The 18,461-nt window shown below is 34.3% G+C and overlaps 1 protein-coding gene across 1 annotated transcript in view; it reads left to right on the top strand.

The window, feature by feature from the left end:
* Positions 1–409: 409 nt before the first annotated feature.
* Positions 410–18,461, top strand: part of LOC129228691 (protein crumbs-like) — a 63,337-nt gene continuing 45,285 nt past the window's right edge. Inside the window, exon 1 of the mRNA XM_054863375.1 lies at positions 410–422. Within this exon, the coding sequence (XP_054719350.1) occupies positions 410–422 (13 nt within the window). The remainder of the gene's footprint in view (positions 423–18,461) is intronic.

The raw sequence follows: 18,461 nt of genomic DNA, 5'->3' as shown, positions 1-18,461 counted from the left end.
AAATTTCAACTTTCTAGGGCCTACCGTTCTTGAGTTATGCGACATACATACGCAGATACATACATACAGACGTCACGAGAAAAGTCGTCGTAATTAACTCGGGGAATGTCAAAATGGATATTTCGGGTGCATATACATTCTTAGGCGTTTATCCACGTGTGGTTGTGTTGAAAAAAAAACTCAATATTCATTTGGGGGTGAGCAAAATGGAAATTAAGGCCGAATTTTGAGTGAAATTTTTTTTGTGAATACAATACTTCCTTTTTTGTAAAAGGAAGTAAAAATGTATTCCTGTCATGTATGTAGTTAAAGTAGCACAAATCACAACTATCACTAGTGCGGCCACAATTTACCTTCTGAGGGAAGAAGTGGTGGGGAGGTTCATGACAGTCCTTACATATAAACTAACATGTTTGGATTGGGTAAGTGTGTTAAAAACAAAGAGCTGTGGGAGGGGGGTGGACCATTTCCTCCTTGCTGCACCATTACTCAACATTTAATATATTGGGAATGTAAAATTGTCAGTAATATTCTTTTGAAGAAGATTCTTGTAAAACTGAATGATTTCATAAAAATTGATTCCTGTAGCAACATTATCTAACACATTTTGGATATATTTTTTTGATTTTTTAACACATTTTGGATGTGATTGTTTTGATTGACTATCATCCAAATAGAAAAAAGAAATGTAATAGTGTAAGGTCACCTATAACAGACAGTCATAAGTTTGGATTTAAATGATAAGCCTTTTAAGCGGGTAAAACTGATGTTGTGGCCCATGAATGTGGTGCAGACATCTAGTGTTATCAGAATAAATTTTATGAGTCAGTTGGTATTTACAAGGCAGTGGTGGAAGGTTATGACACACAAGGTCAGCTGGTGTTGCATGTTCATTTGAACCAAATAAGGCTTGCTTTAGTTCTAAAAATAAAGAATTTTTGCACATTTTGAAGAGAAAACTGGAAATTTTTCCATTACTCATCCTACCTGTTTACTGGGTATCATCAGAATTGTCAGTGTCTGTTACTGGGGGGCGGACCTTTTTTCGAAATTGAGCAAATAAAAATAGAATTAACTAACAGAGGATCTAGAAGCAGCCAAGGGCGCCCATATAGGGGGGCAAGGGGGGGGCTCGAGCCCCCCCCCCCCCCCTTAGAAATTAGAACTTCCTTGCCTTTAGTACATTTTTCTTTGCAAAAATGTAAAAACGTTTGTTCTCCAGCCATTAATGAATGTATTATTAAAAATGTCAAACTTTAATGACTCTAATCTGTCCTAAAATCTGTTTCCATGGGGAAAATATTCTGCTAAACCATAGTTAAAATATCTGAGCCCCCCCCCTCCTTACAATTTTGCATATGGGCGCCCATGGAAGCAGCCAAATGTTAGATGAGATGTAGTTGCATGAGATAAAAATAGTTTGAAAAGTTTAAATACATTAACAGACTCAGAAAATTGAGTTAACCTGAGAGCGATGTCTTAAGCATGTCTGACTGCTGCCGTTACTCTAAATATCACAATTAAAGAATATGCATTAATACAAATGTACAGACAGCGAACATAACAGTATGATGCAGGGCTGTCCTTGGTGGCTAAAATTGTGGCTAAATGGATCCATTTGAAGCAAAGGAGACTATAGTGACTATTTTACCCAAAATATAGGCAAAAATGACTATTGCAGTCAGTTGTAAAAATATGTATATATGTTAGTAAAATAACGACAAAAATTAATAAAAAACTCCTGAGCTAAACCTTTTTTTTTCCTTGAGCAAAAAACGAAAATTTGTACAAAAGTCTACCACCTACATTCTAAAAAATATCAGAAATACTTCAACTAGGAGTAGTTTAAAGAGGTAGGAAAAAAAATATAGTAAACTTGTGCTACGAAGCCTTCTAAATTTCCTGAAACTGATGTAATGCAAGTTTTTCCTATAACACCAGTTTTTTGAAAACAACCTGGGACTAAGTACTGATTCTCTACATTCATCCTCACAAAACTATAGTAGCCAAAAATAGCATTCTTCCTTGCTGAATACTATATTTCATGTCTCTGTCTCCTCTTGATCATTAATTTTGTGCGTTTGCAATACTGTGTCCAACAGCGATTCTAAACCGCTAGTCTGCTGGATCATCACCGGCCCGTGGTATAATTTGACTGGGCGCTTAGAAATTTTTACATGTCCTTGTTAAATGATTTTCCTTCAGCAATTAAAAAAATTACAAGTACACGATACTTTTTCGTTCAGTTTGTGATTGCTTTTCATTTTTCGAAAATTGATTTTCCTTTGAACAGTAAGTACAGTAGTGTACCTTTACATTTAAATATTTATGTGAATAAATCATAACAAAAATTTTACAATTATAGGTTTTTTTTTTTAAAAAAAAAAAAGCCTTTGCTGGTCTGCAATTTTTTCCGTACATTTTTATCGTTCCATGGGTTAAAAAAGGTTGAGAAATGCTGCTGTGCACTATTCATGCTGCACGACACTGCTTTTGTAATCTGCTATGTTCAGGGTTCGTATGCTCCGGGAAAACCTGGAATTGTCAGGGAAAATGATGTTAAAAATGTCAGGGAATTTCCCAATTTTACCAACAATTTTTTCCCCCAGGGTATTTTGTACCATAAAACCTAATCTCCGTTTTTATCGATGTTTCCTCAAAAAATAATTGTAAAAATCTTGATGCAAAATGACGCTGGCAATAAAAAAAGTGGCGATCCAAAAAAAACTTCCAACAGTCGCCGTTTTTACTCCCCAATAGTTCCCAAGAAAAAATTTCGCGGATTATCAGGAATTATGCACTAACTCTACAGGGGAGAAGACAATGTACTGCTTCGGAAGCACTAGCCTGAAGATGGAAGAGTCGATTGGAAAAGTAGTCTTCATTTTTGGTCATTCACAAGATGGAAGTAGACACTATGCTTAAATGCCTAAGTTTCTGAAAACAAAGCAGAATTGGATGTTTTCTTTTACTGCAAACAGCTGTAAATAACGTAAAATGTTTTTAATTTTGAATGTGTAATTTTCTTGAGAAATGATTTTTTTCCTTAAAACTTAATCCTTTTTTCATTGCCTTGGACGTAAATGTGCAAAAAACTTTTCAACTCAATTGTAGCTTCATGAAAATTTTTATATTTTAAATTGATTTTATGCCACAAATTCAAAAATTATTTCTTAATTTTTGACGTAGCCGCCATATTTGGTCATTCCCAAGATAGAAGTACACGAGACTTTTTAAGTGCCTTTCCGAAAATGGCATTGGATGTTTATTGCAATGCAAACTATTAATAACAATGCAAAATTTGCTTTTTTTTTTTTTTTTTTTTTTTTTTTGAATAATTCGTAATTATTTTCCCGAAAAATGCAAAATTTTATCTTTAGTACCATTTTTTTATGCAAATTGATTTAGACACTTATGTGCTAAAAACTGACTATTTTGTCTTAATTGTAGTTTTTTAAGGAATATTAACCATTTATAACTACTTTTATGCTACAAATTATTAAAGTTTTCACTTAATCGCCATATCTGGTCGTTTTCAAGATGGAAGTAGATGTTAAATTCCAAAAACAGAATTGTATGTTTATCTCAGTGTAAACTATTGGAAGTAGCATAAAATGTACAATAAATTATGGATTTTTAAAAATTAATTATTTTCTAGAAAAGAATTTTAGTATCATTTTTCAGTATGCAAAGGGAAAAAAAATGATGATTAATTGGCATTGGGCTATGATCGGCGGATGTTGATTTTTGTTATTATGCATTATATTATATTCCGATCGATGCAATAGTTAATCATACTTATCCTGAACAAGCAACGATAAAATTAAAAATTTTAAAAAACCCCGATTGAGTCGCAATTGTAGAATCAAGAGGAAAATTTGAAAATCCTTTTAAAAGTCTTATATTATTAAAAATCAATGTTAAGTGTTTTATTTGCTATTAAATAGAAACTGGCAACAGATAAAAATTTTAAATCATTGCGTTTTATTTCCTTGTCGGCCAACAATGAATTCGGTTGTTACTCGCGTGAATAAAGGCTTAGCCGTTATTAAAATCTGCTTTTAAAAAAACGTTATAATTCGAATTCTATGAAACATGGAAGTTCCAAACACATTATATCAGACGTGGGAAAAAAAATCTCTTTATTTTGGTATTAAATTAAAAAATTTTTAACTATGTTTTCACTGAAAAAATCACGGAAAACCTTTTAGAGGTTTTTAATTAATATCTTCCATAATTTATGTCATCCAAAGATGCAACCTAGCTAAGAACACTCCCGATCAACTCTCGTTTCGAACTTTTTTTTTTCTTTTCTAAATCGGTCCATCCGTTTAGGCGCTAGAGTTCCACAGACAGACACACAGACACACCTAACTTATAACCCCTTTTGTGTGTCGAGGGTTGAAAATAGCTTTGTATTTTGCTCAATATGTTTTGTGCTATACACTTGTAAGAAAATAAAAAGAAGTATCGTAAACCAAAAGTGGATGCTAAAAGATTGCTGCACGATTACAGCAAAACGCTAAAATACGTTGAAAGTACTTTGTTTTCATCAAGTATTAAACGAATGAAAACAATTTTGAGCAAGTCGTTAAAAAAAAACTTTTTTTTTTTAAATATAGAAAAAAGAGAAAAAATTCCAAATATTTTTTTTTTAATTTAAACGGTAAAGTTTCAGTTCTTACGCGTTGCTACAATACGTTTTAACAATTTTAATTATTTTGAAAATATTGTTATTTAAACTTAATTTTGAATAAAACGACTAACCTGGATTTTTTTTTTTAAACAACATGGAAAAGTCGAGGATTTTGTTTTTTTTTAACCACAAGTGTATGAACCCTGTATATTATTCATTACTTTATGAAAGAAATGACTAAAATCCAAAACGCAAAAAAAATTCTGAAGAACAGCAAGTCTATCGGAACTTTTCACTAGATCTGAAAGAACAGGAGGCCAACAACAGGACAGACTTACTTAACTTTTCCTAAAGGTTCTACTGGCTTCATTATATGTAGCTTAACAGTTCAGTAGAAAATGCTCTACATATCCCTCAGCTTCATCACAATTACAAAGTCACAGTACACCAACTTGCGGCGAAACAATTAAGGGATGTTTATAAGGGTTTTGAATAATTGTTTGTCGTGGTGAATTCATTACTTTATGAAGAAAATGACTTAAAGTCCAAAATGCAAAAAAAAATTCTGAAGAACAGCAAGTCTATCGGAACTTTTCACTAGATCTGAAAGAACAGGAGGCCAACAACAGGACAGACTTACTTAACTTTTCCTAAAGGTTCTACTGGCTTCATTATATGTAGCTTAACAGTTCAGTAGAAAATGCTCTACATATCCCTCAGCTTCATCACAATTACAAAGTCACAGTACACCAACTTGCGGCGAAACAATTAAGGGATGTTTATAAGGGTTTTGAATAATTGTTTGTCGTGGTGAATTCATTACTTTATGAAGGAAATGACTTAAAGTCCAAAATGCAAAAAAAAATTCTGAAGAACAGCAAGTCTATCGGAACTTTTCACTAGATCTGAAAGAACAGGAGGCCAACAACAGGACAGACTTACTTAACTTTTCCTAAAGGTTCTACTGGCTTCATTATATGTAGCTTAACAGTTCAGTAGAAAATGCTCTACATATCCCTCAGCTTCATCACAATTACAAAGTCACAGTACACCAACTTGCGGCGAAACAATTAAGGGATGTTTATAAGGGTTTTGAATAATTGTTTGTCGTGGTGAATTCATTACTTTATGAAGAAAATGACTTATAGTCCAAAATGCAAAAAAAAATTCTGAAGAACAGCAAGTCTATCGGAACTTTTCACTAGATCTGAAAGAACAGGAGGCCAACAACAGGACAGACTTACTTAACTTTTCCTAAAGGTTCTACTGGCTTCATTATATGTAGCTTAACAGTTCAGTAGAAAATGCTCTACATATCCCTCAGCTTCATCACAATTACAAAGTCACAGTACACCAACTTGCGGCGAAACAATTAAGGGATGTTTATAAGGGTTTTGAATAATTGTTTGTCGTGGTGAATTCATTACTTTATGAAGGAAATGACTTAAAGTCCAAAATGCAAAAAAAAAAATTCTGAAGAACAGCAAGTCTATCGGAACTTTTCACTAGATCTGAAAGAACAGGAGGCCAACAACAGGACAGACTTACTTAACTTTTCCTAAAGGTTCTACTGGCTTCATTATAAGTAGCTTAACAGTTCAGTAGAAAATGCTCTACATATCCCTCAGCTTCATCACAATTACAATGTCACAGTACACCAACTTGCGGCGAAACAATTAAGGGATGTTTATAAGGGTTTTGAATAATTGTTTGTCGTGGTGAATTCATTACTTTATGAAGGAAATGACTTAAAGTCCAAAATGCAAAAAAAAATTCTGAAGAACAGCAAGTCTATCGGAACTTTTCACTAGATCTGAAAGAACAGGAGGCCAACAACAGGACAGACTTACTTAACTTTTCCTAAAGGTTCTACTGGCTTCATTGTATGTAGCTTAACAGTTCAGTAGAAAATGCTCTACATCTCCCTCAGCTTCACCACAATTACAAAGTTCACAGTACACCAACTTGCGGCGAAACAATTTAGGGATGTTTATAAGGGTTTTAAATAACTGTTTGTCGTGGTGAATATTTATTCATTACTTTATGAAGGAAATGACTAAAGTCCAAAACGCAAAAAAAAAAAAAAAAAAAAAAATCTGAAGAACAGCAAGTCTATCGGAACTTTTGACTAGATCTGAAAGAACAGGAGGCCAACAACAGGACATACTTGCTTAACTTTTCCTAAAGGTTCTACTGGCCTCAATATATGTAGCTTAACAGTTCAGTAGAAAATGCTCTACATCTCCCTCAGCTTCACCACAATTACAAAGTTCACCGTACACCAACTTGCGGCGAAACAATTAAGGGATGTTTATAAGGGTTTTAAATAATTGTTTGTCGTGGTGAATATTTCCACTACTATCTGCAGAAAAGGAGTTATCTTGAACCATGATAATGCAAGACCAAACTGCTCAAGGCAATTCATAAAATATTAAGGAGCTGTGGTGAGTCTTTCACCCACCATGCTCACCTGATATTGCACCATCTGATTTCCCTTTATTCCGATCTATATGTGACAAAAAAAACTTAAGTTTCAATGTTGACAGACAAAAGTTTTTATTTTTTAACATCGCTGTTATAAATGAAAACTTTTAAAAGTGTATTTATTCGGGGGGAAATAACATTACTTTTCGGTCCCCCAAATATTTCGTGCATAGTTATCTATACGTTAAATTCAGTAATTTGAAGAAACAAATATGTATCACATAAATAGTAAAATTTCAGAAAAAAAATCGATACTTGTATTAATGTATTGGAAAGGGTTCAAAGGCGGGCTACAAGGCTAATAAATGGACTTTCTCATTTAGACTATGATTCCAGAAGGCTAAAAATGTAGTCTTGAGCAAAGAAGAGACTGAGGGGACATGACTCAGTTGTTTAAATTTATTAAAATGAAAGATGTTACGGGGCTGAAGTTTAGCACTGAAAACAGGACAAGGGGTCATTGTTTTAAGCTATTTAAATCTCAGGCTAACATGGACATTAGGAAAAATTATTATTATAGCAGGGTAGTGGAACATTGGAACAGCTTACCGGAAGAGGTGGTAATGAGCAAAGGAGTAGATAGTTTTAAGAGGGCCATTGATCTTCACCGGGGATTGTAAATTGACTAGAACCAGTCTAGCTAGGCCCAGAGCCTGTTGCTGGTCGTCACTTTTGTATTTGTACTTGTATTTGTTAAATTTCTTAAAGTGCATACATATACTGCCATTAAAAAGAAGAACATGTAAAAAAAATCTCCAGAAATCATAAGCTTCCTCTTGGGGGTGCAAATACCGACATCAAATAGTTTTATTAAGGGGAAATTAATTTAGACTTTTCCTGGCCATTAATATTCATTGGGGGGTGGGGGGACAAAAAATATTTTTAAAACGCTTTCTATCATCTTTAAGAGTCAGATTGGAAGTAAAAGGAATCCACTCAACAACTTTCAGTTTGGTGTAATCGAAAAAAATAATCAGATACAAGATAATCAAAGGAGAACAAGTATTTTAGATATCAAAGAACCGCAATCCAGATATATGAGGAGTGGAGTTATAGAAAAAACTTAAAGAAGATGACAGTTGAAAATACAAAATAAGAAATTGTACATGAGGGAAGAGTAAAAAATGTTAGAATAAAGTTATATTGAGGGTACGAAAAAGTGGAATTTGAAAGTATTTTTTAAAACTTTCGATGCAGTAAAAATATGCTTAATAGAAATCAACGCAAAAGTTCAACGAAATAATAGCTCGGTAAACCGGAATATGTGTTTGGTTTGTATGAAATCTAAGCATCTGTTGCAAACCTAAATTTTCTTATCTATATATATAAAAATGGACTTTGGTAAATTTGTTCCCTAAGATCTCAGAAACTACCCGGCAGATATGGCTGAAATTTTCACCGTTTGTTCTTTTTGGTACTGGTGAGGTTTGTAGACCAGTTCGAAAAAAATCCGATTGTTAGTTCCCCAATATGACGGTGAAAAAATAAGTGCACATATTAAAATTATGTGTCCCTCGAAAGCGCTTATTTTTCTGCTGAAGATGGCATCTGTTAGATGGTTCTAAGTTGTATGAAAAACGAGATATGAGCTTTTTTTGTTCCATGTTCAAAGGCTCTCCTCAATCCAATTCATTATTTAGTGTATCATCTCAACTCTCAGTTGATAGCTAGAATTGTTGTACTCTTCAATATTTTTGCGTTTAGTGTCCACGTTTCGTGTGACTGTTCGAGGCTTTTCTCAAGTCAAATCTTAAAGTAACGTTTTTTCACATGATTGGCTGATAATAAATGAATTTGGCTGCTTATTTTCCATTTAAATGGAACTTTAATGAAATTATTGTTATATTTTTATTATTTGTGGGATCAGACTCATGATCCAATCTACCAGTAGAAATCTCGCCAAAATCTTTGCAAAGATTTCAGTAGCTTATGCGAATACATTTGTGCAATTTTTTCAACTGTCGCTGTTTTTGAAGCCAATGTTTCTCAACTTTCACCATGTAAACAAAATATCGCCATTAAAAGAATCTTTAAAACTTTTTTCAAGATGTAAAATAATCCACCATAAACTACATTAGGCAAATCCATTAAAGAGCACAAAAACTTCCATAATTTTTTTCTTTTTGCACATTTTCAAACAATCGCCAAATTTTACTACTCATTTTGGAAACATTTTGGATGAAAATGTTTAGCTCCATGTTATGGTGACCTCAGGATTTGGCGACAATATTTTTTTGACCAAAATTAGTAACAGACCGTTTTACAATTTCTGTTAGCCGGCCGAAGACATGGATTTTAGCTGTATTAATGAAGATTTTTACTATTAATTTTAATGTAATGGAGATTTTTAGATGAGCCGTTATCGTTATTTCAGAACGGTTGATGCTGATGTTGATTTTGAGGGACTGACGTCGATATTCTAAGATGAAGTTTCGAGAATTCATTAAAAAGGGAATTTTTTTGAAGCTATTGTACCAACTCTGTTGGGGTTAAAAAAGGGTGTCTTCCCAGTTTAGCCGACATTTCGTCCCCCTCCCCCCGTTTTCTGATTTAATCATACCTTTTGATATATTAAAATATTAAAGGCGGGAGGAAGTTTGAAGTGTCGGCAAAACTGGGGATAAACCAAAACCAAAAACCAGAATGTTGATGTTATTTTGAAAAATTTTCTTATTCCGAAGGGAGGAGGGGGGGGGGAGATGACTACTTTCCTTATTCAGATACATATTTTTAGAGGGACTGTTGACGATATTTTAAAACTGAAACCCTCATTCTAACTCAAATCTGAACGTTTTTTCCACTTCATAAGTATCCAGGTTTTGAACGTTTTATGTGTTTAAAAAGTATAGTAGCTTAGTCTATATATATATATATACTAGCTACGTGCCCGGCGTTGCACGGGCTACCTAAAAAATGTAAGAGCAGTCCAGTTGATGCTTTTGTAGTACACTGACACTAGTTTCTAACGCGTTAAGGAATAAATAAATGTGCGTAAAGCAAGGTTTGCAAAACACCACTAAAACATATTTTTGCCAAAACACCTCATCAACGTTAATAATCGTTATCAATGATACAAGTTATGAGTACATTTTCAGTCAGCACAAAAGGGGAAAATGTATGCATTATCAACTATAATCTTTACTCACGTTAAACTGAATTACATCTGATAGACTATATCGGAAATATTTATGCACAATAACAATCCGCTTTTTACATAAAATAGTCTACTACCCCGGCGTTGCCCGGGTGTTTATTAATGCAACATACCACTCAGATAAATATTTGGATGGATTCTATCCACATGGTCGTACAAGAATTACATCAATCCGTTTTCCAGGTACAAACCCTCAAAGATCTCAAATAACTTGTAAATCACTCATTTACTTTACGACGTGCACGGTCCTCCTCGAAAATGAAAGTTATGTCATGTGACGCGTATTTAACAATCAGGCTTGAACAAAAAAAAAAAAAAACAGCAAAATTTTGCTGCAGATTACGGCAAAATAATCGAAAAGTAAACAACTTAAACACCCTGATTACAGGAAAAGCCTTAAAACAAAAGCCTAATTTTATTTCTTTATATTCGAGAAAAAGAAATGGCAACAGATCTTTCATCTCAATGATTTTCTTCACGCTGTAAATTTTAATAAAAGCGTTCATCCGGAAAGTTGAGATGAAGCACTGAATAATAATTTAAATGGAGGAAAGCCTTCGAAAAATAGGGATTTGATTTTGAAATCTAAGAGTCATAATTAATAGTTTTTAATTGATATCTCCGCTAATTATTATCGGAGGATTATGTTAAATAGCTAAACATGAAGACGGGAGGATTACGAATCCATCGATACCTGGTTCGATGGTCAGTTCACTGTCGTTCGGGAGAAGAAGCTTGGACATAGATAGATAGATAGATAGATAGATACTCAGATTTTATATGTATAAGACTAGCTGCGTGCCCGGCGTTGCACGGGCTACCTAAAAAAATGTAAGAGCAGTCCAGTTGATGCTTTTGTAGTACACTGACACTAGTTTCTAACGCGTTAAGGAATAAATAAATGCGCGTAAAGCAAGGTTTGCAAAACACCAGTAAAACATCTTTTTGCCAAAACACCTCATCAACGTTAATAATCGTTATCAATGATACAAGTTCATTTTCAGTCAGCACAAAAGGGAAAAATATATGCATTATCAACTATAATCTTTACTCACGTTAAACTGAATTGATAGACTATATCGGAAATATTTATGCACAATAACAATCCGCTTTTTACATAAAATAGTCTACTACCCGGCGTTGCCCGGGTGTTTATTAATGCAACATACCACTCAGATAAATATTTGGATGGATTCTATCCACATGGTCGTACAAGAATTACATCAATCCGTTTTCCAGGTACAAACCCTCAAAGAACTCAAATAACTTGTAAATCACTCATTTACTTTACGACGTGCACGGTTCTCCTCGAAAATGAAAGTTATGTCATGTGACGCGTATTTAACAATCAGGCTTGAACAAAAAAAAAAAAAAAAAAAAAACAGCAAAATTTTGCTGCAGATTACGGCAAAATAATCGAAAAGTAAACAACTTAAACACCCTGATTACAGGAAAAGCCTCAAAACAAAAACAAGAATTTTACCTGTTCATATTCGAGAAAAAGAAATGGCAACAGATCTTTCATCTCAATGATTTTCTTCACGCTGTAAATTTTAATAAAAGCGTTCATCCGGAAAGTTGAGTTGAAGCACTGAATAATAATTTGAATGGAGGAAAGCCTTCGAAAAATAGGGATTTGATTTTGAAATCTAAGGGTCATAATTAATAGTTTTTAATTGATATCTCCGCTAATTATTATCGGAGGATTATGCTAAATAGCCAAACATGAAGACGGGAAGATGACGAATCCATCGATACCTGGTTCGATGGTCAGTTCACTGTCGTTCGGGAGAAGAAGCTTGGACATAGATAGATAGATAGATAGATAGATACTCAGATTTTATATGTATAAAGATATATATAAATGGATCTTGGTAAATTTGTTCCCTAAGATCTCAGAAACTACCCGGCAGATTTGGCTGAAACTTTCACCGTTTGTTCTTTTTGGTACTGGGGAGGTTTGTAGACCAGTTCGAAAAAAATCCGATTGATAGTTCCTTTTTTATTCTAATTTGTCCAAATTTTCGCATAAATGCCCCAATATGATGGTGAAAAAAATAAGTGCACATATTAAAATTATGTGTCCATCGAAAGCGCTTATTTTTCTGCTGAAGATGGCATCTGTTAGAAAGTTCTAAGTTGTATGAGAAACGAGTTATGAGCTTTTTTTGTTCTATGTTCGAAGACTTTCTTCAACCCAATTCATTATTTAGTGTATCATCTCAACTCCCAGTTCATAGTTAGAATTGCTGAATGTTTTTGTGTTTCGTCTGACTGTTTGAGGCTTTTCTCAAGTCAAATCTCAAAGTAACGTCCCCCCCCCCCCCCAAGATTGGCTAATAATAACTAGATTTGGTTGATTATTTTCCATTTAAACGGAACTTTAGTGTAATTAATGCGGTTTTTTTTATTGTTATTTGTGCTGATTGGATTTTTTAATCATTATCCAATCTAACAGAAGAAACCTCGCTAAAATTTATGCAGAAAGATTTCAGTAGCGGATGCATTTGGCAGTTTTTTCAACTGTCGCGGTTTTTGAAGTCAAAGACTACGTAATAATGTTTGTCAGCTTTCACCATGTAAACAAAATATCGTCAATCAAAGAATCTTTAAAAACTTTTTTAACTGTAAAATAATCTAGCAACTGAATTAGGCAAATCCATAAACAGCACAAAAACTTCCATTAATGTGACTTTGTGCACAAATTCAAACCATCGCCAAATTTTACTACTTATTTTGGAAACATTTCGGATGAAATTGTTTAGCGCCATTTTATGGTGACCAAAAGTATCTTAGCATATGGCGACAATATCTCTTTAACAAAAATTAGTAACATGCCGTTTTACAAAGTAAGGAGGGGGAGCATTATCCAAGGTATCCCAAAACGATTCCCGCAAATTCGGTAACATTTTAAATCGCACCAAGAACCCACAATAATTGAAATTTTCCAAAATAACTAAAGCAAGTTTAAGGGGATCACGGGCGCGCAGCTACATTTTTTTAAACAGTTCGTTCTGCAATAAACATACAGAGAAGGTAAGACTCCATGTAAAAAAAAATAATAATAAGTATTAACTGATAAATCTTTTTAAACGTGTGCAGTTTAATTTTATATTTCGGAAATTCTTCAAATTTGTATACGCTTAAATTTCGTGTTTTCGTTTCTAATTGAATACTATTTAGCTCTTTTTACTTACTGCTACTTTAGTTTTATGAGTAAGGAAGAAGCTAGATTTTAAATCATGTCAAAAAGGTGTGTTTTAAGTTCTTTCACTTAAAACAGAAAATAAATGCAAGTAACGATTGTTTCTCATAATTATTGCTAACCCAGGCAACGCCGGGTATTTTTGCTAGTCTATATATATATAAATGGAGTTTGGTAAATTTGTTCCCTAAGATCTCAGAAACTACCCGGCAGATTTGGCTGAAACTTTCACCGCTTGTTCTTTTTGGTACTGGGGAGGTTTGTAGACCAGTTCGATAAAAATCCGATTGATAGTTCTTTTTTTATTCTAATTTGTCCAAATTTTTGCATAAATGCCCCAATATGACGGTTAAAAAATAAGTGCACATATTAAAATTATGTGTCCATCGCAAGCGCTTATTTTTCTGCTGAAGATGGCATCTGTTAGAAAGTTCTAAGTTGAATGAAAAACGAGTTATGAGCTTTTTTTGGTTCATGTTCGAAGGCATTCCTCAACCCAATTCATTATTTAGTGTATCATCTCAACTCCCAGTTCATAGTTAGAATTGTTGAATGTTATTGTGTTTCGTCTGACTGTTTGAGGCTTTTCTCAAGTCAAATCTTAAAGTAACGTTTTTTTTTTTCTCCAAGATTGGCTAATAATAACTAGATTTGGCTGATTATTTTCCATTTAAACGGAGCTTTAGTGTAATTAATGGTTTTTTTTCAAAATTATTTGTGCTGATTGGATTTTTTAATCATTATCCAATCTAACAGCAGAAACCTCGCCAAAATTTATGCAAAAAGATTTCAGTAGCGGATGCATTTGGCAGTTTTTTTCAACTGTCGCGGTTTTTGAAGTCAAAGACTACGTAATAATGTTTGTCAGCTTTCACCACGTAAACAAAATATCGTCAATCAAAGAATCTTTAAAAACTTTTTTTACTGTAAAATAATCCAGCAACTAAACTAGGCAAATCCATAAACAACACTCTCAGAAATGGACTTTTAAATTTGACGAATTTTTCTTCGTTTTTGACGAAACCACTTTCAGGGATATGCTCCGAGCGAACATTTCGTCAAATTGAAGAAACTGCTTTTGTTAGTGGTTTGAGGATGCGAATTTCGTCAAATGTAACGAAATATTTCTTCATTCTAGTCTTATCTATTGAAAATGGAAAGAATGTTGATATGATTGAAAGAAAATTAATGAATAGAGAAACATTAAGAAAGAAAGTTTAAGGAATGTTACAGTTTTTAAAACCAAAAAATCAATGCATGCATATCTTCAAAAGCTCACAAAACATATTGAATCATAAATTAAAATTTATTTTATTAAAGGAAGGCACCAGCGTATCTGAAAAAAAAAAAGTTTATCCTGCTATTTGAGTGCGAGTATATGTGGATAGTGTATTTTAATTCTAGGAGCAATTGAAAAAAAAAGAAAGACAGAGGTAGAGCTATATTGAACCTTAACTCCCCCCTCCCACTTATCCCAAAGTGTCACACCTTACCTTATCCCCTACCCTTACCGAGGACCTTCCGAAGAGGGGGCAGAGGTTTTTACCAAAAACTCTGCTGTCAAATTGTAATGTTTTTTATGGATGCCAATAACTTCGCAATGGCGGAAAATTCAAATCTTGCGTTACGTTTGGGACACAATTTATTTGCATTTGCATATGAGTATGCTATTCTAGTAGTTAAAAATTTTCGTTCTGAATCAGTTCTTTTAAGAATTCAAAGCAAAACTTTACAAAGAACTCGTAAAAAATTGCTATTTCCTGTTGATCCACTACACTCTCGATAAATATAAAGCTATTTAATCTTCTACCGATGCTCAGTGTTGAAACAATGGAATTTACTTTGAGTTCCTCTTGGAAAACATAATTGTGTAAATACAATTGATTTCCTTATCGTGAAATGCAAACATAAATGTATCCTGGAGCTTAAACATCGCGTAGATAAATTTCGAAGATATTTAGAAAAAAAATCAGAAAGCCACATTTTTCGCTTTAAAATCGCAGGATATGGAGGAATGTGCAACTACGAGAGATTGTTAACAGTTTAGTCATTTCCCCGCAATGATTTTGATTGACGAGCTAATTATTCATGTTTTTTGCTTGCCTTTCTTATCTTCTTGAAAAACAAGTGGTTGATAGTTTGACGCATGTATTCCACTTTATGTTTCAACAAGTGCAGTAAAATTATTTTGAAATTCTTGAGTGGTGGTAAAAAAATATGTGTTACAACAGAATAATGTGAAAGATGAATTTACTCAGTAAAATTGCCGCCCAAACAGCCACGGCTAAAGCAGAAATACATAAAATACACCGCCAGCTCAGTCATTTCCAGTCGAGGACTGCAGTTTCGTGCTTATGAGCACTCATCAGCCCGGTATCGGAAAGTGAGTGAACTGGAGATGGAAAACCTCTTAAGGAAGCCAAGAGTGCCAAACAAACTGGTAGCTAATATAGAATTAGCGTAGCCCAGACGAGTGACCGAAGCAATGGTTCGGTTCAACTCGAGGATTGATGTCAAGGCATGGTATATTCAGTAAATTACCGGGGGGGGGGGGGCAATAGCCAGGGCTAAAGCAGAAATACATGAAAATACACCGCCAACTCAATCTGGTCTGCGCTAATTCTATATTAGCTACCAGGCACTCTTGGATTCCTTAAGTGTTTTTCCATCTCCAGCTCAGTCACTTTCCTATGCCGGGCAGATGAGTGCTAATAAGCACGAAACTGCAGTCCTCGGTTGGAAATGACTGAGCTGGCGGTGTATTTCATGTAAAGAGGAATTTGTTTTTATAGTCTGTTAAAGCTTTTTTTCTTTTTTTCTTTCAAATGGGATTATTATCCCACGTTTTAATGCCACTATGAAACGTTCGGAAACGAAATCGAGAGAAAAACTGAAGTTTTGATGTTTGGAAAATTGATATTTTGTAAATACTAGAAAATTTGAATTGCTCCCTCCAGAACGTTTATTTATTCTGCATACTTCTTTTTTCTTCACTAATATCATAAAAAACATATTTAGTGATTTCAAAGTTTTCCAAAATTCTTTATGTAACCTTGTTTTCCTTCTTTATCCTTATCTTTACTCTTTACTAATAATAAAGCTGAAAGTCTCTCTGTCTGGATGTCTGGATCTCTGTGACGCTCATAGCGTCTAGACCGTTCGGCCGATTTTCAGGAAATTTGGCACAAAGTTAGTTTGCAGCATGGGGGTGTGCACCTCGAAGCGTTTTCTCGAAAATTCGATGTGGTTCTTTTTCTATTCCAATTTTAAGAACAAAATTATCATAAGATGGACGAGTAAATTACGAAATTATCATAACGTGGAACCGTAAAAATTGGCGAGAAAATTCACCATACATTATTTGTAAATGTACAGGCGAACCAAAAGACCCTTTAATTTTTCTATTACGAGCAAAGCCGTGCGGGTACGTCTAGTATTTAATGGAAGAGGGCCGAACTTGGGATTCAATTAAAATTGCCGCCCTCAAATACCAAACAACTCAATTACAGAATCCAGAATGTTATTTTGCCCTTTGTTTTGAACTCACCAGCGCGGAATAGCTGTAATTGAGCTGCAGGTAAATAACGACCGCCTTATATAAAAGCCGAGATCTTCACACTGGTAGTTAAAAATATTTTCAGTACACCAGAGACAATCTAACAGTCATAGTACGGCTCGAGTTAAAAAACTAAAGGATAAGGTATAAAACTACAAATTATGGCCCCAAAGCAGCAGAAAGGAAAGAATTTCAAGCAAATACCGAACAGCTCAGTTACAACACCCAGAGGCTGAAGTTTCGCCCTATGAATTGGGCTCATTATTTCGGAAAAATTACTGTAAACAAATTCCCAAACATTACCTGTATTTCCGTGCAACGTTTCGGGATTTTAATGGTTTTTGTCCACTTCCTGGAAAAATCAAGTATCATTGTCAAAAAGTTTCCTGAATTGCTACAAATTGCACGAATGCAGACTTCTCACTGTTGTGAAAGATATTTTTAGCTCCCAGTTTAAAGATTAACTGAGCGTATTTATAAAGTGTATCGCTGTCACTCCGATTAAGGCCCGTTCAGGACTGATAAGGCGTCCAAAGGGCGCAAATCAGTCTGTGGACTACGTAGCTTTGCTAGAACTGCATGCGAGTAAAATCCATGATGCTTACTTGCAATGCTGTCTTAGCTTTTGCCATGGTTGCAATTCTGCTATTGGAGGTTTCCTGCATACACAGGAAGGTGCTAAGCTATTATATTATACCTACCTAAGTTTACTCTAAAGTTCCAGAAACACGACTGACTTTAAAAAGGAAGATTTCTGAATATTTCAGGAGGCTTCCAAGATAATTTCATGAAGGGTCACTGCATTTCAACGGAAATTGTTCCTGGATTTTGTAAGATATGTTACTGGAAGACATGGGACACATCAACTGCCCATTATGTCCCAGGAAAGTTTCTGAATCGTATTTACAGTGTAGCAACATTTATTTAGGCTAAAAAGCCACATTAAATGAGGAAGGGGAACCATCCACACAAGAGCACGTCATTTCACGATTGAAGGTCGCTGCGACCGCTCGAAAAATTCCGTACTCAGTACATTTTGTCTGACGATTCGGCAAATTGGAAGACACTAGTTCAGAATTGCATTGTTTACGACACCTATATTGTATCTTTTTACTATAGTATAACTTTGTTAGCGTTATCTTATTTTGTTATTCGATAAAATTTGAAGTCTCATTTAGCAAATTTTCGGGAGGCTGCAAATTCTCAATTGTCGAATGGAACTCTAAATTTTGTCCGAATGATGATAATTTTGCCGAATGGAACTCCAAATTTTGCCGAATGATGATAATTTTGTCGAATGGAACTCCAAATTTTGTCCGAATGATGATAACTTTGCCGAATGGAACACCGAATTCTGCCGAATGATGATAATTTTGTCGAATGGAACTCCGAATGATGATAATTTTGCCGAATGGAACTCCAAATT

This window comes from Uloborus diversus, chromosome 8 (assembly GCF_026930045.1).
Source record: "Uloborus diversus isolate 005 chromosome 8, Udiv.v.3.1, whole genome shotgun sequence".
NCBI lineage: Eukaryota > Metazoa > Arthropoda > Arachnida > Araneae > Uloboridae > Uloborus > Uloborus diversus.
Note: the sequence above shows the minus strand (reverse complement) of the source record. Positions and strands in the feature narration are given on the sequence as shown.